Source organism: Schistocerca americana, chromosome 3, assembly GCF_021461395.2.
Source record: "Schistocerca americana isolate TAMUIC-IGC-003095 chromosome 3, iqSchAmer2.1, whole genome shotgun sequence".
In the NCBI taxonomy this organism is placed as follows: domain Eukaryota; kingdom Metazoa; phylum Arthropoda; class Insecta; order Orthoptera; family Acrididae; genus Schistocerca; species Schistocerca americana.
Window position 1 is genome coordinate 812474088 of NC_060121.1, and position 24249 is coordinate 812498336.

At 38.8% G+C, this 24249-nt stretch overlaps 1 protein-coding gene across 2 annotated transcripts in view; it reads left to right on the top strand.

The window, feature by feature from the left end:
- Window positions 1-13270, top strand: part of LOC124607083 (inositol polyphosphate-5-phosphatase A) — a 323688-nt gene extending 310418 nt beyond the window's left edge. The window contains exon 15 of one of the 2 annotated variants that reach the window (XM_047139269.1): window positions 8837-13270. In XM_047139269.1, coding sequence (XP_046995225.1) covers window positions 8837-8988 — 152 coding nt within the window. In that variant the 3' untranslated portion in view covers window positions 8989-13270. The remainder of the gene's footprint in view (window positions 1-8836) is intronic. The other variant, XM_047139272.1, reaches the window with a different exon arrangement.
- The last annotated feature ends 10979 nt before the right edge of the window (window positions 13271-24249 follow it).

Sequence of the window (24249 nt, forward strand, 5' to 3'; positions counted from 1 at the left end):
GCAAACCAGACCTCTCACTGTGGGATGATTCACACTTACAACCACCTAAATAATGTTTCTGATTTCCAGGATCATCATTTGTTGGCCTGAATGGTTAGGAGTGGAGCACGCTATTTCATAGAATCGGCATGTTAGACCACAAAGCACAGTTCTGTCTGTCCATTTCCTATGATTTCCAATATTTTTACTAGGTTTTTTCAGGTTAAATGTTTTCAAACCACAGAGTTGCCAGATAACTGTAGACACAGGTGCAAAAATTGATGGATAAACAAAAAAAGGCATCTTGACAATCACTGAGGGTAAAAATTAAGATAAATTTGGACTCTTACATCAAAATGTCAGAAGACTGTAATTAAAAAAGATGTGCTTCTCATCTCACATTTGAAAATTGAGAAATCAAAAAGTATTTCTACAAATGTATTATGCAAAACAGAACAGTATTTGGAATTCACAGAATTGGACACATGCAACTAGATGGTTACAAGTTAAACCACATACCAAAAATGTGAAGCGCTTAGAAGGGAAGGAGAAGACAAAACTAAATTTCACAGGTTAGAGTATATCCAATGTTATTTCAGTGATAACAAAATCAAGTCAAATTTACAAAGCTGGAGCCCATTATTTTATCAATATAATGTTGCACACCTGCTGGCCTGGATGCATGCATTGATTCAGTTGGAAAGGGTGTCATAAAGTGACTGTAACCTCTCCTGGAGCAATCTGGCTCACAACTGTTGTAGCTGGTCCCTTGTATCCTGGATGGAGTTGACGTCATAGTTGATTCCATACAAGTTCAATTGGTAACAGAGTAGGGGATATCACTGGCCACAGAAGTATGTCAACATAATGCAGACACTTCACAGCAACATGTGCGATGTTTTGACGAATATTGTACTGCTGAAAAATGGCACCACAATATTGTTGCATCAAGATAATACAGGAGGATGTAGGATGTCAGTGACATACCATTATGCCATCAGAATTGTGATTGAGGCAATTCACTGCCAGTTGTTATCTGAAGCCATACTCAGTGGCTCCCCACATCATGATATCAGGAGTAACACCATTGAGTGTCTTCAAAACATCGGGATCTCTCTCCAGATCATCACCATACTTATCAACTATGCTCACCTAGAGTACTGCAGAATTGTGATTCATTGTTGAACATAATGTGATACCATTCTACTGCAGTCCATGCTTCCTGGTCATGGCACCACTTCATTTCAGCTGTTTCTGTTGTAATGTTAACAGTTGCTTACGCGTGGGGCAGTAGTTCACTTGTCCGGTTGCTGCTAGTCTCTGACTAATGGTGCGAGATGACACACAATATTGTAAGGATTCCATTACTTGTTCTCGGGCAATGGCCTGAGTAGCAATATACAAATAGGAAAGCTCAGCCATTCTGGCCATAGGTGGATCAGTCAGAGCCAACTGACCACCATGTCATCCATCAGCCATTGGCATCATTTGGATGTGGTATGGAGGGGTATGTGAACACCACTCTCCCAGCCACTATTGAATTAGCAGACCTGGAGCCACTACCGCTGAGTCAAGTAGTTCCTTAATTATCATCATGAGGCTGAATGGAACAGTCCAGTCCTCTCACCCAGGAAAAATCCCTGGCAGTACTGGGAATTGACCTGGATCCCCCACATGACAGCCTCCTCGCTACAGAGACGGATTATATACAAAAAATGTAGAATAAATTTTAGGCCATAGGTCTAAATGAGTACTGCATTTAATAACTCTTATTAGAGTGCTGTGATTTAGTAAGAGTTTTGAGAATATACATGATAGGAGTTTTGAGAATATACATGATAGGATATTTAACAGTATTCAAGACCCTATCCACACCCCACTCCTCCCTCCGCCCCCCCCCCCTCCCCCCACACACATAGGAAATATTTTAAATTTCATTAGGCAATTAGAGACAGTGTTAATAAGACTGCAGGGAAGAGAGGGCTTTATTTAATGTAACAGAACAGCTTTACTCAATACTATAAGCATTCTTCACCATGTTATAAAAATACTAAAATCTGCCCACACACGCAAAAAATTCAAAATGTAATTTGGATCATTATTAGGCATGAAATCAATACAGCTTGGTATGGCAAATGCTCTTTGATTCTGTGATAATAATAATTAGAATGCAGTTGAAATCACTGGCAACTAAATTTCATTCAATTCTTCATAACATTAACTGAAACAATTTTTATCATTACATTATTCATAGTCATTGACAGCTCAAACATATGGTGAGTAATGGCACCCCTCAGGAAAATGGCCACAAGGCATAATAATAATAACCTTATGCAGAGTATGGACCTGTGTTCCTCATTCAACATTTTGAAGAGGCTGCTGTGGCACCAATGAGAGAGCAGGGTGAACCAGGTGCAGACTGGAAAAAACAATGCATATCATGTGGCCTCAGAGGTCGTAACTGGATCATTACACTGAATGACAGAGAAAGCTGAGAAGAGCTGCCATGCTCATGAAATGTCAACAAAACCCTCAATCTACAGCACTGTCCACAGAACGGATGGTCGAATGGAGGGCTTGAACTAATGACTTCAAAGGTTCTATGTCAAGCTAGGCTGTGGTTTTGTTGACATGTGCCACAGGGTAAAGAACTGTAGATTCCCCCTAAATCCACCAAGGTAGAAACTGAAGCTGCATGTGAGATTGTTTGGGCAGGACTCAGTATCAGGGATGGCCATAAAATGATTATTGGATCCTTCTGTCACCCACCAGACTCATCTCCTGCTGTAACCAAAAACCTTAGAGAAAACCTCAGTTCACTCATACGTAAGTTCCTCTGTCATAAAGTAATCATCGTTGGAGACTTTAATCATCCAGCAATTAATTGAGAAAATAACAGTTTTGTTAGTGGTGGGCATGATAAGACATCCTGTGAAACTGTACTAAATACCTTCTCTGAAAATTACCTAGAATAGATATTTAAGAACTCCACTCATGGTGAAAATACATTGAATCTAATGGCAACAAATAGACCTGACCTCTCTGAGGATGTCCACATCGAAACTGATATCAGTGACCATGATGTGGTTATGGCAAGAATGATTACCAAAGTAAAAAAGAACAACTAAAACAAACAGAGAGATATGTTTGTTCAGTAAACTTGATAAAAAATCAGTAGTGTCATATTTCAGTGAAGAACTTGAAACTTTCAGCAGAGTGCAGCAGCGTCTAGAGTAACTCTGGCTCAGGTTTAAAAGAGTAGTTGATCGTGCACTGGATAGATATGTACCCAGTAGAACAATTCATAATGGTAGGGAATCTCCATGGTATACAGTCACTGTAAAGAAACTTCTAACAAAACAGAGATTACTGCCTAATAAGTGCAAAACGAAGGCCAGGGCTGTAGACAGACAGATGCTGAATGAAATGCATTCGGCTGTCAAGAGAGCAAAGTTTGAAGCCTTTAATGACTAGCAGAATATTGTCACAGAACCCAAAGAAATTCTGGTTGTATGTAAAGGATGTTAGTGGCACCAAAGTTAGTGTCCAGCCCTAGCGAATGAGACAGTAACTGAAATTGAGGGTAGCAAAGCAAAAGCTGAAATACTTAATTCCATTTTCAAATGTTCCCCTTGCAAAGGAAAACCCAGGAGAACTGCCCCAATTTTAATCCTTGTACCACTGAAAAGATGAGTGAAATAAGTGTAAGTGTCAGTGACGTTGAGAAATAACTGGAATCGTTAAAATGGAAAAAACTCCAGGCCCAGGTGAAATCCCTATCAGATTCTATAATGAATTTTCAACTGAATTAGTATCTCTTCTAACTATAATCTATTGTAGATCCCTCGAATATAAAACCATGCCCAGTTCTTGGAAAAAGTCAGGGTCTACAAGAAGGGTAGCAGAAGTGATCCACAAAACTACCATCCAATATTCTTGACATTGATTTGTTGTAGAATCTTAGAACATTTTCTGAGCTCAAACATAATGAGGTATCCTGAACAGAATGACCTCCTCAGTGCCAACCAGCAGGGATTACGAAAACACTGACAATGTGAAACCCAACTCGCACTTTTCTCACATGACATACTGAAAACTTGGATCAAGCAAACTTGTTAAATGCAGTGTTTCTTTATTTCCGAAAAGCATTTGACTCAGTACCACACCTTCACTTATTGTCAAAAGTACAATCATAGCGGAATCCAGGGAAGTGTGTTGGGACCTTTTCTGTTCATATTGTGTATGAATGACTTCGCAGACAATATTAATAGCATAAGCAGGCTTTTTTCAGATGATGCAGTAATCTATAATGAAAAACTATCTGAAAGAAGCTGCATAAATATTCAGTCAGATCTTGGTAAGATTTCAAGATGGTGCAGAGATTGGCAATTTGCTCTAAATGTTCAGAAATGTAAAACTTTTCACTTCACAATACGAAAAAAACCTAGTATCTTATTAAAATTACCAAATATGCAGCAACCAGTCACAAAATCATGTTTTATTTATTCACTTTTGCAAATCGATTTCAGCTGATTAACAGCCATCATCGGTGCTTTCAACCAATATGTACCCTGAGTAGTAATACTGTAATAAGCAGAGGTCAAACATAAAGTGAGTCACTTTTGGAATCAGCCAACTCATGCAAATACCTGGGTGTAATGCTTTGTAGGGATATGAAATGGAATGATCACATAGGTTCAGTTGTGGGTAAAGCAGATGGCAGACTTTGGTTTGTTGGTAGAGTGCAGGGAAAGTGCAATCAGTCTACAAAGGATATTGCTTACAAGTCAGTAGTGTGAACAGTTCCTAGATTATTGCTCATGTGTAAGGGATCCTTACCAATAGGACTAACAAGGGATATTGCAAGTATACAGGGAAGAGCAGTGCAAATGGTCACAGATTTATTTAATCCATGGGAGAGTGTCACAGAGATATTGAAGGAACTGAACTGGAAGACCCTTGAAGATAGTCATAAACTATCCCGAGAAAGTCTATTAACAAAGGTTCAAGAACTAGCTTTAAATGATTATTCTAGGAATGTACTACAATCCCCTATGCCTCACTCACATAGACATCATGAGGATAACAGTAATTACTGCACACACAAAAGTGTTCAAACAATCTTTCTTCCTGCACTCCATACATGAGTGGAACAGGAAGAAACTCTAATAACTGGTACAGTGGGATATAACCTCTGCCAAGCACCTCACAGTGGTTTGCAAAGCATAGTTGCAGATGTCAATGGATCAGGTTAGGATCCCTACCCTGGTAACTGACTTCATGTACAGTCCACAAAAGAGTTTGCTTAGATTAGGCATTTCTTCATTCAGAGCCAATAATGAAGCTGTGTAAGACCCCAAAGTATTAGCATAACACAGCTGGGACTATTAAAATCCTGGTGATCTGTTGGCAGAGTGTTAGAACCAAAGTCCCAGGTTTGAAGTAAGTCTAAAAGCAGTGAAGCTCACATAATGTTAAGTACAGAAAGCTGGATAAAACCTGAAGTTAACGGTGCTGAGGTTTCAGATGTCAATTTAAGTGTATGCTCATAGACAGGTTGATGGGAAATGAATGTAGTATATTTGTAGCAGTAGAAGAGAAACAAATCCACTGAGATAGAAATTGTAGCTGGATGTGAGATTGTTTGGGCAAAACCCAGTATCACCATTGGACATAAACTTATATTTGAGCCTTCTACTGGCCACTAGGGTCATCCCCAGAATAAGCAAAATGTTGAGACAAAACCTCAGCTCACTAATATTTATGTTCGCCAGTCACAATGTTATCATTGTAAAGAAACTTATTCATTCAACAACAGAGTGGGATAATTAAAGTTTTGTAAGTAGTGGGTATGATAAGACATCTTGCAATACCCAATACTTTTTTCGAAACCTGCTCAGAATAGACAGTTTGGAACCTTACTTATCTCAGAAATATATCAAATCTAAAGGTGTCTAATAAATCTGAGCTCTTTGAAGAAATTCACATTGAAACAGGTGTCAGTGAACACGGGGTGGTTGCATGATTACTAAAGTGCAACTATAACAATCAAACAATGGAAAATCCAGGACAGAAAGTGACAATATTATGAGAAGGAAAGTTGCTACTCACCATATAGCAGAGATGCTGAGTTGCAGATAGGCACAACATAAAGACTCTCACAATTTAAGCTTTTGGCCATCCAGGCCTTCACCAACAGCACACACACACACACACACACACACACACACACACACACACACACACACACACACACAAACGCGCGCGCGCGCGCGCAACTCGCACACACAACTGCAGTGCAGTGCAGTCTCAGGCAACTGGTTTCAGTTGCCTGAGACTGCAGTCGTGTGTGCAAGTTCTGTTTCTGTGTGTCTGTTGTTTATTGTTGACAAAGGCCTTGATGGCTGAAAGCTTTAATTGTGAGTGTCTTTTTGCTGCACCTATTTGAGACTCAGCTTCTCCGCTATATGGTGAGTATCAACTTTCCTTTTCATAAAGTGCAACTACAGAAAGTCGGAAGATTTACATATTTCATAAACTAGATAAAGAGGCAGTAGTATTGCATCTCAGTGAAGAACTCTAGAACTCTATACCTTTAGCTATGGGCATGAACATGTAGAGGGACAGGAATTCAACTTTAGAATAACTGCAGTTCAACTTAGAATAGTGGTTGATGAAGCACTGGATTCAAATGTACCTAATGGAACAGAATGTGATGGTAGGGACTCCCCCCCCCCCCCCCCCCCCCTGTTGTGTACCAGAACTTTGTGTCACATGTAAAGGCACACAAGTTAGTGTTTAGACATTCACAAATGACACAGGAACTGGAACTGAGGTAAGCAGTGCAAAAGAAGAAATGATTAACTCCATTTTCAAATTGAGGAGTACAGCCTCAGTTTAACTTTCACACCATTGCAAAGATGAGTGATACAGATGTTAGTCTCAGTGGTGTTAAGTAATTACTAAAACTGAACAAGTCCCCAGAGTCCCTATGATTATATACAGAAGTTGGAAACTGAGGTGACAACTGTTTTAAACATAATATACAACAGATCTCTTTAATAAAAGAAGTTCCCCGTTTAGTTGAAGGAAAGTACAGATCATGCTCATCTATAAGAAAGGTGGCAGAAATGATCCCCTAAAGTACCATCCAGTATTACTGATTACTGACATCCATCTGTTTTAGAATCTTAGAACACATTATGAGCTCAAACATAATGAGGCATCTCAAACAGAATGACCTCTATGCCATCAGCATGGATTCTGAAAATATCAGTCATGTGAATCCCAGCTCATACTTTTTTCATATGACATCCTGAAAGCCATGGATCAAGGCAATTAGGAAGACACAGGATTTCTTGATTTCTGAAAAACATGCGACTCAGTGCCACATCAACACTTATTGACAAAAGTTAAATCACATGGGGTATCAAATGAAATCTGTGACTGAACTGAGGATTCTTGGTATAGAGTACGCAGTATAATGGAGAGTCATTGACAAAGGTAGAATTATGTCATGCATGCCCCACACTGGGACTCTTGCACTTAATGTTGTACCTACATTAATAACTAGGCAGGCTATAAAATAGTGATCTTAGATGACAAAGTGATCTATGATACAACATTATCAAGGATTACAGCTTCACAACAGAAGATATAGAGACAATAACAAAACAAGTGTGTGACAGTTTACATAAAGTAGTGACTTTTTCCCAAGCACTCTTTATTTTGTTATGTTCATACTGTAATAACCTTTCAGATCTACATTTTAGAAGGTTTGGGGGGGGGGGGGGGGGGGGGGGGGGCGAATTATTGTAACTTTTTATATGAAATTCCAATACACTTGACTAGTCAGTTAATTGAAATTAAATAAAAATAATAATCAGATACTCTGGAAGCGAAGATCAACATATCTTAATCAGAGTTATTTCTCACCTTTGGGACAAATGAGTAAAATTATGCTGTATTTATGCTCATTTGTTTATGCTTTGGGGGCCACTATCTCAATCTGAGTTACTTCTCGCCTTTGCGGCAGGTAAGAAAACTATGTTGTATTTAGTTTCGTTTTTGTATGACACTACCATAGAGAAATGTTTTACTTCAGAACCTAGCACTGATAACAGATAACAATATGCATAATTAGGAATCAGGATTCTATCTGAGAACTCTGAATTTGTACTTATGCAACAGTACATACACTCATTTTTAGTGGTTGATTTGTAAGAAATGAGATTCTGGCACTGTGACCTTCCAGGGGATGTTTTTGAAATTTAGACTTTTTAACACGTTATCTTAATTATTTTCTGAGCATTTTAAAAGTGTGAATACAATATTTGTTTCACATTACTTCAACTGCAGCAAAAGTTCTATCATACCACATCTCAAAATCAGCGGTTCTGAATCCCCCCCCCCCAGACACATTGGCATGGCATAACAACAGTGCGTATCATCACAAATCATGCATTCCTCATTTTTTAATATTGTAGAGGGCAAAATAAATATTTTTCAAATTGATTTCAGTAACAATGATACAAGAGGCAATTTTTACAAAAGAAATAAGTTTTATACTCTGGTTTACGACATAGAACATTAATTGACTGATATTTCATTTAGACCTCTAAGAATTTTTTCTTCCAAATTTGAATTCATAAGTGAGTAATGGTATCATCAAATGTGTATATCTGGAACTTCTGTTTCTTTCCAAGTTAGTTATATAATAAGCTTTTAATCTCAAATGAGCATTTCACAGATTTAAATTACATTTATTTATGACAATGTTTTTTTTCCTACCACACCTTTGCATTTAATGCATTATTACTTCTTTACACTCCATACTGTAAATTTTTTTCTTGTTTAGGATCAAGCCTTGTGTCCTGGGACAATGATGGTGGAAGTCTTTCAAATCACAAACGGTCAGATGAAGTCACAGAAAATACCACAGTTACACGTTACATCTATATCAAGCATTCTGATTTACCAGTTCGAATATTCAAGGAAACATCAGTGTGAACATATCAACTATTACATTCCTTTTACAACAGACCCTTCTCCTGATTTATCACTTCTCATGTTAGCATACTTCTTTCTTTTAGAGCAACTATGTTAGTTAATACTTAATTTGAAACATACTAAATATTCTAGTCAAATTAGGATTGTAAGTCTGAAGTGTAAGTAAAGCTCCAGTCAGTCATATGCTAGCAACAATAATTAAAAAGTGAAAACAAAGATCTACATTATGGATCTGCCTTGCCTTGACATAATGCAATCTTAGGTACATGAATGCCATATGTGCAAACCATAAAACTGAAAAGACAAGATAGTACCTGAATTCATCTTTAAGTGTCAGTGTTTTTGGAAAGCATATATAGTATTTGATTTTCTGTAACGTAATTAAACTTATGATCATACAATGAAGTCTTACATGACTGGCTGTCTCAACTATTGGTAAATCTTCTAGGTTATATGGCTCTGGCCCATGAAACTTTTCTTTTCTTAATATTTCCACCAGAGTTGAGCTGAACATCTTCAGAGTTCCTACTCATTCCACTGAGTTGGCAAGTCTTGCCAGAATGAGTAGCACTTCTGAAGATGTTCAGTGCAATTCTGGATGAAGACGAAATGTTAGGAAAATTGCAAATAAGCACTGTGTGATTGAAAATATCTGCTTCAGTTGTAACTTCGTCTTATTATAAACATGACTGATTTTGGGAAAATCGTATTCACATTTTCAGGTGTACAAATTTAGTAGTCAGTTGCTAGGTGGTCACATGTTACAACAGGTTGAACTGTGGAACAGGTGGATGTGGTGGCGTGGTAACATTTCACAACCACTACTAAATTTGTGCAACTGAAGATGGGAATATAATTTTCTTGAAACCAGTCATGTTTAAATTGAAACAAAGTTGCAACTGAAGTATTTTCAATCTCACCATGCAGTCCTGTTGCAGATTTTCCATTAACAAAATCTTATGCAAATAATCAGGTTGTGAATAACATCAGAAACAAATGTTCAATATCCATAGCGAACACATTATGCCCAACCACAAACGTACAGAAATTACTGTAAATGGGAGATATAATTTTACAATAGCACTTTCTTGTACAGTCCTGCACCACAGTGATCTGCGAAGAGTAAGTGCTGAAAAATATTCATTTCACTTCTAACACAATGTAAGATTCACTTTTTAATGGAAAAAGTGGTTTATATGTTGACAGGAAACTGAAAACATATTCAACAATGCGCCACTTTGTACACAGTTCTTTTAACTAAGAAATCTGCCATGAACATTCTAAACTTTAAAGAGTCTTTGGTGCTTTTTCTTTTTAAGGTATCATAAGGGATGCAAAAAAACCAGCATGAGAGCCTGCATTGTATGATTTCAACAGCCTGTTTCTTCATAAATTCTCAATATTTCACTTTATATTAATTTAAGATGTTTTTCTGTATCTTACATTCCTGCAGAGATTACAAGGAATTCCATTTTCTGATTATTCCCCCATTTTTTCTCCAAACCTTCCTTAGTGTAAACCACAGTTAGAGTAACACTTGAATCTGCTATCGGTGCCTCATTTATTTCATTTGAATTCTTTGGTTTATTCATATCTGTTCATTTACTTAGTTGAGATGATTGGTGTCCAGATTTTTTTCCAAATTCTAAATGTGTTGTGCTTTCTATTCATTCATTAGCCTATGATAGTTTATTTTATCTCATTATTTTGTTTCCTTATGCCTCATTGATGTCTCTCAGATACAATGCACATATTCATCTCTCAGTTCTTCCTTCAGCACTAATACTTGTATTTATAAAACATTATTGTCATATATGGCACTTCACATAAAATATTTCTCCGAGAAACGTCTCTTATACTGCTGTGGACTCCTTTTGCCCTAAAAAAGGGTTATTATACACTGTTGTGTTTGTTTATTTATTTTAATTTTGCTGCTCACCTTTGTTAAACACACTGAAACAATTTTGGACCTATTTAGTTCTTACAATCTGTAAATAACAGTTATAACATCAATAACAGTTTGTTGCATCCTTAGTTCCTGCAACGATTTATTCATGAAACATCTGTTTACATTACTCCCTGGGTTAAGATAAGCTTAATATAGTCATAGTAGCAGACAGTGCTTTTTGTGGCAGTACTTATTACTTATACTTGTTCTTACTCTATGTCCCCGTAGGATGGAAATTGTATTATTACTGTCTTTTTGCTGGCTTTAAAATACTTTGAAGATGTAAACAGGTGAGAAATGTGAATGAGATATTACAGAAATGGTATGTAACACTAAACATAATCAGAACATTCTATTTAATAATAAATCCAAGATTTAAAGCTTGTATTATTACCATAGCAAATTTATTGTAAAATAAGTAATGTTTGTTGTTTCTTTGCAATGCATTTACAATGTACGAGGATAATTTTCTTCCTTGCACCCAGAAGTAATAACTTAGTTCTGTTATAAATAAAGTGTTTAGCATATATGCCACTAGTTAAAATATGTAAGAAAACAGGATTAAGAAAAAATATAATTGTTGAAGATGTGAACCGTAATATTTCAGGTTTCAGACTTTAAAGAGCAGGCTAGTCTCTAGTATTGTAAGCAAGTATTGTTATAGGCTGTTAATCATTTCTAATTTGTTATGTGTAGGATAAGTTTTTTTGTGCAACTTAAAGGAAATGTATCTAGTCAGACAAATAGTCAAAATGCTTTTCAGCATATTTACATGTTTGTGTCAGGGGAAAAAAATGTCGTGTAATTTTTGTTGTGGAACTGTCCATCTCATTAGTGTCTATAATAGAGTAGAATCTCCTGTTATTAGTGTCTTTGGTTTAGCTATATGGCTTATACACCAAGACATATTTTGTATATTCATTCTCAAACTATGTACAAAATTTCTGTAAGATGCCTGGGCATTTAACATTGCTTAAGTTACAGAACAATTATACTTTACTTTTGTTTCTGGATTTTTTTAAACATAACAGTTTAATTTTCTAGTTCAAACAGGTGATAAGACTTCTTGTATTGATTATAAATTATCTTTGTTCTACAACTTTTACCGGATTTTTTAATCACTGCTTGTATGTGTTCATGATAGAGTCTTAGAAATCATTCATTGGCAAAGCTATCAGATAAGATCTTAGTTTTGATGAGACAGTACAGAGAGAAACAAATTCTCTGGCTGCAATTAGTAGCTTTACACAGTAACTAAATCCCAAAGGAAGATTTGTTTATAATCATCACTTCGGTTAAATTAAGGTCTTTCATGCCCATTTTTCTTTTCATGGTACAAATTCAATCACTGACTTATTTGATTGGTATTTTATAGGATACAATAGTAAACTCTAACGAAATCACACACTAGGAGATGGGGTTGGAGGATACAGAAGCACTGCAGAGAAGTAGTAAAATACCTCCTGAGGTAAAAACAACATTCAACTCCAAACTCATTAATGGGGCACACACATAATATGGGGGGTACAAAGGATGTAATGATTCATATTTATAACTTGCATTTGTTAACATGTTTCTACCTTTTTTTCCTGGCTGGATTGATGTGCACTGGCCCTTTACAAATTCATAATAGGTATCATGTGATTTTGTGCATAAAACTTTTGTTAAAGGAGGAATGTGAATATTTTGTTGCCTTAGAGCCTTTTCAACAGTTTTGGGTGACTAACTGAAGCATTCAAGAAGCATTTATTTCCAATCTTCATCTTTAATGTGCTGCCCTGGACTGTAACATTTCATAATCCATTTTGTCACTGAGAGCTAAATAATACAAATAATGCTACTGTGCATTCAATTTATATGCAACAAACCAATGTTTTGCTGTCCACTGTTATATGGTAGACTTGTATAGTGAAACTTTGTGTATTATACTGCATTTGTATGTGTAGTTAGTGAGCAATCTCAGGGTACACAGTGAACCGGTGTGTACTTGCTTGTGGTTTCTGTATGTGAACGAGTTTCATTGGAAAATTAACAGTAATACAGAAAAATATTCATTCGGGATGGAGACAAACAAGAAAACTTCTGTTTTTGTTATTAGCAGTAAATCATTTCCATATGCATTTATGGCTAAGTCTGCAAGTTATCTTAAATTCTAGTATTCATGCTTCTTAAGAAATCTTTCTTTCTTATTAACTAACATATATTCATATATATAAAGCTGTACAAGATATTAGTGTCTTTTCTCTTATGTACTTCAGGTCTGAAACCATAATTTAAATTTCTTTATTTCTAATATTATCTTACATGATTTCTTGGTTACTATTGTCTGTCATTAAACACATGCTCAAAGCAATAAATAAAGATTGAACAATATATAAAATAAATCATCACAAGCTTAGGTAATCAAAAATCAATGTTTCCTGGAAAATTTTAAGTGTATAAGCTCTCGTGTAACATGAAATTTTGCTACAGTCTTGAAAACTTAGTGTTATTTTTCTCATTTATTGCTGTGTTTTCTTTGTGCTAGATAACACATTACACACATAGTCAAATAAAAGTAAAAAAGGACTCCTGCTTATCTGTTAACAGCCAACAGAAGATTAACAAAAAGTGTCACAAATGCTTTCAGAACAAAACCAAATGTTCCTTCAAAGGGGCGGGGCGGGGGGGGGGGGGGGGGGGGGGGGTTTGTTGAGAGAGAGAGAGAGAGAGTTAGGAGTTAGGAGAAAAAGGATTACAACCATTTGCAGTTACTTTCCTCCACTTCTTACAGATTTTTAAAGAAATTAGATTCAAAACAGGATTTCTTTAATTCATTGGTTTTTCAGAATTATCTGATTAGTTAATACAGACTTTTGCAAAGTAATCTGTATTTGCATCTCATAAAACAACATTTATTCCACTTTTCTAATGTTTATGTGGAGCAAAGTTTCCCTGCACTGGGGATGCCTTGCACCAGATGTCTAAATTACAGTAAAGATAAGGATTCCAGAGGTCTGGAACAATGTTTACCCACAGAACTGAAGGAAAGCAGAAACAAATTTTATTACCAGGTTACAACTGGAAGATTTAACAGAAAATGTAGTCAACTTTGCCGGCTATTAGCTCTAGTATCCATCAAGCTCTGGCACAGGGAAAAAAAGCCACACTTCCTAAAAACCCAGAATTCTAAACCTTTCACCTGGTTCAGATTCATTGATGACATCTTTGCTATCTGGATTGAAGGTGGGGATACCCTATTCACATTCCTCCAGAACCTCAACAACCTCTCCCCCATTTGCTTCACCTGGTTCTGCTCAATCCAACAAACCACCTTCCTAAATGTTGACCTCCAGTGGCCGAGCAGTTCTAGGTGCTTCAGTCCGAACTGCGCTGCTGCTACGGTCTGTAATGCACCTCTTTCTCCGGGGGACAAATATTAATTATTATCAGTAGTAGTATATTAAGCTACAAATTATCATTTTAAACCTGTGTGGTCTCCCTGGTGTGCCTAGTCGACCACCAGTTCCCGTTATGCTGTTCACTCTAACAACAGAGCACATACAGGGTTGAAGACATGGAGAAATATAGGTATCATCACAATTTGAATTTAGAGTAATATAACTTTCTTACCTTTATTGGTCATTGTTGCACGCTCGTCCTCCAGTGATGAATCTCGCCATCCGCTGTTTGTTAAATCAATTTCAGGTCCAGGGTGTGTATTTTGCTGCGTAAGAACGGACACATAGTTAAACTTCCAACTTTTATTTTATAAATGCTGATCATGACGATATTCAATAATTTTCAATGTAACAGCATTTCCAATACATCATTTCGTTCCCTCTATCCTTGACCTTCTCAAAGCATGCGCATTACAAGACATCTCAACACCAACTGCCCATTGTCTCTACACCCGCCAACAACTGGCTCCTATTTGACACCCGCCAACAACCGGCTCCTGTTTGCAGAGCTTACAAACTGTGCAGTACTGCCAGTCTTGGTTGTATATTGATATTTTACACATCGCACATATACCTATATGAAAAACATGGTATGAAAAATGAAAAGTGTTTATAATATAGTTCTGTGGCAATATACCTCATTATTGTCTTCATATTAAGGGTTTTGTAACAAAATAATAATATTTCACTTTATGCTTACGTAGTTAAAGTTCACTTACTTCTTCAAGTTGATTGACGGCACCGCACACCTCGCCAGCCGGTGGTATCAGTAGTTTCAGTAGTCCGTTACATTACAGGTCGCAGGTTCGAAACCCGCCTCGGGCATGGATGTGTGTGATATCCTTAGGTTAGTTAGGTTTAAGTAGTTCTATGTCTAGGGGACTGATGACCTCAGATGTTAAGTCCCATGGTGCTTAGAGCCATTTGAACCATTTGTTGACCTCCACCTCAGAGATGGCTACAACAGTACCTCCATCAATATCAAACCTATTAACCACCAGCAATACCTCCACTTCGACAGCTGCCACCCATTCCATACCAAGAAGTCCCTTTCGTACAGCCTAGCCACCTGTGGTCATTGCATCTGCAGTCATGAGCAATCCCTCTCAAAATATACTGAGGGTCTCACTGAAGCCTTCTTTGACCATAATTATCCTCCCAACCTTGTACAAAAACAAATCTTCCATGCCTTATCTTTCCAGTCTTCCACTGCCTCCCAAAGTCCCACAGTCCAGCCACAGAGGAGCATTCCCCTCATTTCTCAGTACCATCTGGGACTGGAGCAACTGAATTACATTCTCTACCAGGATTTGGATTACCTCGCGTAGTGCCCTGAAATGAGAAATGTCCCGCTCACTATCCTTCCCACCTCTTGTACAGAGGTATTCTGCCGTCCATCGAACCTACACAATATACTCATCCATCCTTACACAACCCCTGCTCCCAATCCCTAACCTCATTGGTTCATACCCCTGTAATAGACCTAGATGCAAGACTTGTCCCATACATCCTCCTACCATCACCTACTCCAGTCCAGTCACTAACATCACCTATTCTATCAAAGGCAGGGCTACCTGTGAAATCAGTCATGTGATTTACAAGCTAAGCTGCAACCACTGTGCTGCATTCAATGTAGGCATGACAACCAACAAGCTGACTATCCACATGAACGGCCATCGACAAACTGTGGCCAAAAATCAAGTGGACCACCCTGTTGCTGAACACGCTGCCAAACATGATATTCCTCATCTCAATGACTGCTTTACAGCCTGTGCCATATGGATCCTTCCCACAAACACCAGCTTTTCTGAATTGCGCAGGTGGGAATTTTCCCTGCAATACATCCTACATTCCCGTAACCCTCCTGGCCTCAACCTTCATTAGTCACTGTCCTCACCCATCCAGCCCCCTCCCTGTTCCCATTCCAGCACTACACAGCTGTCATGTCACCGCCACACCTAGTCTTGTAATTTCTTTTTATTTCTCTCCTTTCTGCTACTTACCCCACTCCCATCATGCACTGGTGCTGCTGCTCACAGTGTGGTTTCAGTTGTCTGAGACTGCAAATGTGTGTGCAAGTTGTGTTTGTGTGAAAGTGTGTGTGCGCGCATGTGTGTATGTGTGTCTCTTGCTGACAAAACCGAGCGAGGTGGCGCAGTGGTTAGCACACTGGACTCGCATTCGGGAGGACGACGGTTCAATCCCGTCTCCGGCCATCCTGATTTAGGTTTTCCGTGATTTCCCTAAATCGCTTCAGGCAAATGCCGGGATGGTTCCTTTGAAAGGGCACGGCCGATTTCCTTCCCCATCCTTCCCTCACCCGAGCTTGCGCTCCGTCTCTAATGACCACATTGTCGACGGGACGTTAAACACTAATCTCCTCCTCCTCTTGCTGACAAAGGCCGTAATGGGCGAAAGCTATAATTGTGTGGATATTTTTGTTGTGCCTATTGTGACTCAGCATCTCCACTATACGGTTAGTAGCAACTTTCCTTATCTAATATAGTTACATTCCATCCTGGATTTTCCGTTGTTTAATTTGAACCTACCTTCTTGATTTGCTCATTTTAAACTGCTATTCAACTAGACCCCAAGGAATTTTGCACCACACGTAACGTAGTATATTATTATTAATATACTCTTCTGGTGCTAACAAGCCATTATTGCTTGTTTGAAATCACCTAAAACGAGTCTGTGTGAGATTAAGACTTTGACTGTTAGCTGTGAACCACTCTTTAAACACTTATCATTGCTTCTGTTAAATTTTGCACTTATTTGTTTTGAGGAAAACAAGACTCAAAGCACCGCAGAAATATTTTTAAGAAAGAGTTAAATTTTCCATCAATACTGGCTTCTTTATAACAATCTCTCCAGCATTCTTCCCACAATTTCTCTGTAAGCATTGTGACTGAATCACTGTTAACAGTTCAGTGATAAAATACTTTTCTTCTCTGATAACTGATCACCACCTCTGATCATCACCATGATCAGTGCATTTTATTGTTAACAGTTGACCATCATGATCAGATAAACCATTGATTATGGGTTTTGCTGCTAAATCACTACAGGTTGTTGGGTCTGAAAACAAACCGTCAATAGCCGTTTTGTTTTATCCTTCACCTCTAGTAGAGAATTTTACTTTGGAAAATAACACAAAGCTGGCTATCAGTAACTCTACATACCCCTGTCAATACTATCTGACAGAATATCAACATTAGTCTCCACAAACAACAATTCTCCAGTTAAGTCTGCAGGCCCTCACTAAAATTTTTTCTAGTTGCTTTATAAAGCTTAAAATATTTCGAGTTGATGGTCTGTGAGCTTTCAGTACTACAAGCTTGTGTGGTTTTCTGATCAACTATTGTGAAGCAGCATTCATAAAACTGTCTAACCTTCAGTTACCTTGAAGGGCTTGGCCTGTGTAGTCCTTTCCCCTTTCTTCCTACTGGTTCTACAGTAGTGCAATACTATCTTGTATCCATCAAGACGAATCTTTTCAATTTCAGTTATTTCCATGTGAAATTCTGACATGAAAAACAATTCCGCTGAAATTACATCAGTCCTTTTCATTTTCCTACATGAATATGAAACTTCTAGTGTTTTGATGGAAGACACTAAATGCATTTTCTTGATATCCTCACCATTATCCAAGCTCCATTACTTTGTTGTGTTAGTAGCTGTCTCAACTGCAACTACACTTATCAAACATGTTTTGCATCACCTCGGATCCAAGAGTTCCAGAACCTGTACAGAAAATTGGAATAGAGATCAATGTAAACATCATTTCCACCCTTTTTATTGCTCATTAAAACCACACATTGCATGTTGTACCACCATACAGTGAGACCTTCAGAGGTGGTGGTCCAGGTTGCTGTACACACTGGTACCTCTAATACCCAGTAGCACGTCGTCTTGCATTGATGCATGCCTGTATTCATCGTGGCATGCTACCCGCAAGTTCATCAAGGAACTGTTGGTCTTAATTGTCCCACTCCTCAATGGCGAATTGACATAGATCCCTCAGAGTGGTTGGTGGGTGGGTCACATCATCCATAAACAGCCCTTTTCAATCTGTCCCAGGCATGTTCGATAGGGTTCATGTCTGGAAAAACATACTGGCCACTCTTGTCGAATGATATTGTTGTCCTGAAGGAAGTCATTCACAAGATGCTCATGATGGGTGTGCGAATTTTCATCCATGAAAACGAATACCTTGCCAATATGCTGCCAATATAGTTGCACTATCAGTCAGAGGATGGCATTCAAATATCGTACAGCCGTTACGGCACCTTCCATGACCACCAGCGATGTACATCAACCCAACGTAATGCCACCTCATGGTGTCTCACAAGGGTCAGTGCTTAGACAATTCCATTTCTTGATCAACATGAATGATTTAATTTGAAGGGATCTCGGGTGACCAGCCAGATATGATCGTCAAACGCCCATGATATTTCAGTGAATAATCATTCCGCCATCATTAGGTGGTGCTGAGGCAATACTCTGTCCACTTTCTGCCAGTAATATTTATCCCACGCGGGTCCAAGTGTGACTTCATGCACCGACAGTCCCAACATGTTCGATGTTGGGGGAAGCAGAGGCTGCGGTAGATGGTGGAGGGGGCTGCAATACCTCTTTGGCAGCTGTGGTGGAATGATCTCATGTCTGCTTGCACCATTGCTCCTTGATCGAGCTTACTATTGGTTCCCTGACCTTACTATGTTGGTAATCAGTGTCCCCATTGATGATGAAGTTCGTTACACAAATTTCTATGGCCTCTTTGAAGAAGAAGACCAGTAGTTATTTGTGAGGGACAGTACTTTCGTCTTGTCATAATTCCACACATTGAAAAAATTGTCCATCTTTTGAAGCAGTCCACGAATTGATCCAATTTGTGACTTCTTCATGAGATCGGAAGTGTTGGTTAGTCAGGCCATGTACCATTGATCTAAACAGGTGAGAGTCAGAGGGAGCAATGCCTCTCGCTGTATTGCGGCCATTTGTCTTTTAATGCTCTGCTCAAACACATTAATTACAGTCGATATTGAGCACCTGTGATTGTTTCACTTGATTTTAACACCTCATAGTACATGACCCCGAGCTGGTCCCACCAAATGCAGAGCATGATCTTGGAGCCGTGAATATTTGGTTTGGCCATTGACGTGGAAGCATGGCTGGAATATGATTCTTTGCTAGACAGTGTGTCTATAGTGTTCAGCCTGATTGATTGCCTCCAAACATGCAGGCAACAATTGTTTGGTTGAAGGCATATACGACACTCATCAGTGTAGAGAAGATGATGTCAATCCTGAGTGGTCCATTCGGCACGTTGTTGGGCCCATCTTTACCGCACTGCATGGTGTCGTGGTTGCAAAGATGGACCTCACCATGGATGTAGGGAGTTAAGTTGAGCATCATGCAGCCTATTGTGCACATTTTGAGTTGTAATATGGCATGGGGGCCCTGAGCGAGGCATGTCATCGACAGTTTCTGTCTCTCTGTATCTCATCCATGTCCGAACAACATTGCTTCGGTTCACTCCGAGACATCTGGACACTTCCCTTGTTGAGAGCCCTTCCTTGCACAAAGTAACAATGTGTACATGATCAAACTGCAGTATTGACCATCTAGGCATGGTTGAACTACAGACAATGAGAACCGTGTACCTCCTTCCTGGTGGAATGATTGGAACTGATCGGCTGTCAGACCCCCTCCATCTAATAGGCACTGCTCATGCATGGTCGTTTACACCTTTGGGTGGGTTTAGTGACATCTTTGAATAGTCAAAGGGACTGTGTCTGTGGTACAATGTCCACAGTCAACATCTGTCTTCAGGAGTTCTGGGAATCGGGGTGATGCAAAACTTCTTTTGCTGTGAGTATATTTACTCTGTAGCTTGGTCTTTCAAATAAGTTTTCTCTAATAAAGGCCTGCAGAACACATTGGAAATCACTTGGATAGGATGGACACTGCTTTGGTAAGACTAGATACTTCTGGCAATTAACTGTCAAGTAGTTCCTTACTAGAATCACTGAGTTTCAAACAATGCCTTGTATGATGTGAGTGAGCTAGTGTTGATGCATCATTCACACCCATTTTTGAACATCGCTTTCTCCTGCACAATTATCAATGCTCTGCATTAACTAGTACTACAAAACACTTCATCCAGGTCTGCCATACCACTCAGTGAGTGACACGATCTTCATGCTAGTGTGCGGCTCAACTAAGTGCCTGATGTCATCCTCAACTATATAATCAAGGTTGAGGTCCAAACTGTTCCTTGCACCCCTGCTATTATTACAGGATCTTCTTTTACAAACTCTTTCCCCAAGGACCCTACATGTCTGGGCACGTCACTGAGCCCTTCACTTTGATTAAAAATACTAGTTATCACACAATCACTTCCAACAGAGTTCAGTACCAGTTCTAGCAGTCTTTCAGCAGTAAGACCACCTCCTTGGTCTTCTTAAAACTTTTCTTCCTGCACTTCGCCTGAACCTTATGCCCTATATTGTCTGATTATGAATTCTGTGGTTTCCTAAATGTGTTTGGCCTCAGTTTCCAAAGTATTATAACAACTGAAGACAGACTGAAGTAATTAGAGTTTCAATGTGTGGATCTTTTTTTGAAAGGCTTGACTGTAATCCTTTTTGCTGGTCTAGCCTTAAAATTACTACTGCAGACTGTGGCTTGAAGTCTCAAGATAAGCTGCCATTTTACCAGTATTGTTGGTCACTGCCAGTCATTATATCTCCAGAAGTGACCAGTGTCATTCCCCATGTAGGTTTGTTACAACATCCCACATGAAAATAACACTGAAATTCCTCACACTGCTTCCCATTCCTATGATTCTGTGGCAGTTTGCACACTTGTGCATTATGACAGCCAAGGTCATCTGTTAAAAAGCTTTGTTCAAAGAAAGATAACACCTAATGATTTTTGATAAAATGGAGAACTATTTCACAACATTTCCATTACTTATTTTAAATGTAGCTTTCACGCTTAAATACTCAGTATACTTATAATGAAATTTACTTACAACAGAAAATGAAAATACTTATAATTTTATTTACAAAAAATATTTAAAATCATTTATGAAAGGTCATGGTCACATGATTTGTAAGAGCAGTTTATTTCATCTTAAGTGTTGACTGGTGAAGATTTTAAGTAGATTTGCACCTACTGTAAGATAAGCTACCACATAAACAGTTCAGAGCCACTACAAAATCATCAAAATTATAATAATTTGCCAAGTAAAATGTATTCAACTAATTATTTTGTGAAATACTGAAGAACTTTATAGAGCTAAATATTAAAACTTCACTATGGTGAACATGTGGTTCATGGTGTGGGTTCCTGTAGTCATGTCCTAGTTCATGAACCACGGGCAACGTATGAGTGGCCAAGTAAGTGGTCCCGACAGTTGGGATACCAGTTACTTTGGAATAAGGCTGGGCATCTCGGACATATTCTGAGTCGTGGTCACCTTTGTGCTCATACGGCAAAGACTATCAAATCCACCGGTTAGTCCCTCAGCCATTAGGGGTAAAACCCAATGGGACTCGGGGCAAGTATGGCTAGCAACCTGCTTCCCTGGTACTTTAAATATGATGCTGGCAACAATCAGAGCAAAATGCCTCGGACCTTTGGAGGTGACGGAGTCCCACCTCTAACTGACAAACCAGGGACTCCTAAGATACGACTTGGCAAACAAATGGTAATGAGATGGGGAGCTATTAATATCAATGGGGGCTACTCTTGGAAGAAGGTAAAGCCGGCAGAGGCTGCAAGTAAGATGGGGCTGGACGTTTTAGCTGTTAGTGATATTCGGGTAAGGGGTGAGAAAGAAGAAGAAGTGGGAGAATACAAGGTCTACTTGTCAGGAGTCAAAGCAGGAATAGCACAATGGGGTGTAGGGCTTTACATCAGGAAAGAAATGGAACCCAGAGTAGTTGCAATAAGGTATGTAAACGAACGACTGATGTGGATAGATTTGACAGTGTCTAGCAAGAAAATTAGGATTGTGTCAGTATATTCGCATTGTGAAGGGACTGATCAAGATAAGATGGATAGTTTTTATGAGGCACTCAGTGATGTAGTTGTTAGAGTAAAGGACAAGGACAGTGTTCTGCTCATGGGTGATTTTAATGCCAGGATTGGAAATCGAACAGAAGGGTATGAAAAGGTTATGGGTAAATTTGGAGAGGATATGGAGGCCAACAGGAACGGGCAGCAACTCTTGGATTTCTGTGCCAGTATGGGCTTAGTAATCACAAACTCCTTTTTTAAACATAATAACATTCACCGGTATACTTGGGAAAGCAGGGGAACCAGATCTGTCATTGACTATGTAATAACAGATCAGGAATTCAGGAAGTCTGTGAGGGACACACGTGTATTCAGGGGATTCTTTGATGACACTGATCATTATTTAATCTGCAGTGAAATTGGGATTGCGAGGCCGAAAGTGCAGGAGGTCAGGTCCATATGTAGGAGGATAAGAGTGGAGAAACTTCAGGATAAGGAAATCAGGCACAAGTACATAACAGCGATCTCAGAAAGGTACCAGTTAGTTGAATGTAGTCAATTACAGTCATTGGAAAAGGAATGGACAAGGTACAGGGACACAGTACTAGAAGTGGCTAAAGAACGTCTTGGAACAGTAGTGTGTAAAAGTAGGAGGAAGCAAACAGCTTGGTGGAATGACACAGTCAAGGCAGCCTGTAAAAGGAAAAAGAAGGCGTATAAAAAATGGCTACATACTAGAACTCAGGTAGACAGAGAAAGTTATGTTGAAGAAAGAAACAAAGCCAAACAGATAATTGCAGCATCCAAGAAGAAATCTTGGGAAGACTTTGGAAACAGGTTGGAGACATTGGGTCAAGCTGCTGGAAAACCATTCTGGAGTGTAATTAGCAGTCTTCGAAAGGGAGGTAAGAAGGAAATGACAAGTATTTTGGACAGGTCAGGAAAACTGCTGGTGAATCCTGTGGATGCCTTGGGCAGATGGAGGGAATATTTTGAAGAGTTGCTCAATGTAGGTGAAAATACGATCAGTAATGTTTCAGATTTCGAGGTAGAATGGGATAGGAATGATGATGGAAATAGGATCACGTTTGAGGAAGTGGAGAAAATGGTCAATAGATTGCAGTGCAATAAAGCAGCTGGGGTGGATGAAATTAAGTCGGAACTCATCAAGTACAGTGGAATGTCAGGTCTTAAATGGCTACACAGGATAATTGAAATGGCCTGGGAGTCGGGACAGGTTCCATCAGACTGGACAAAAGCAGTAATCACACCAATCTTTAAACATGGAAACAGAAAAGATTGTAACAACTACAGAGGTATCTCTTTAATCAGCGTTGTGGGTAAAATCTTCTCAGGTATTGTTGAAAGGAAAGTGCGAGTATTAGTGGAGGAGCAATTGGATGAAAATCAGAGTGGGTTTAGGCCTCTTAGAGGTTGTCAGGACCAGATCTTTAGCTTACGACAAATAATGGAGAAGTGTTATGAGTGGAACAGGGAATTGTATCTATGCTTTATAGATCTAGAAAAGGCATATGACCGGGTTCCTAGGAGGAAGTTATTGTCTGTTCTACGAGATTATGTAATAGGAGGCAAACTTTTGCAAGCAATTAAAGGTCTTCACATGGATAGTCAGGCAGCAGTTAGAGTTGACGGTAAACTGAGTTCATGGTTCAGAGTAGTTTCAGGGGTAAGACAAGGTTGCAACCTGTCTCCACTGTTGTTCATTTTATTTATGGATCATATGTTGAAAACAATAGACTGGCTGGGTGAGATTAAGATATGTGAACACAAAATAATCAGTCTTGCATATGCGGATGACTTAGTTGTGATGGCAGATTCGATTGA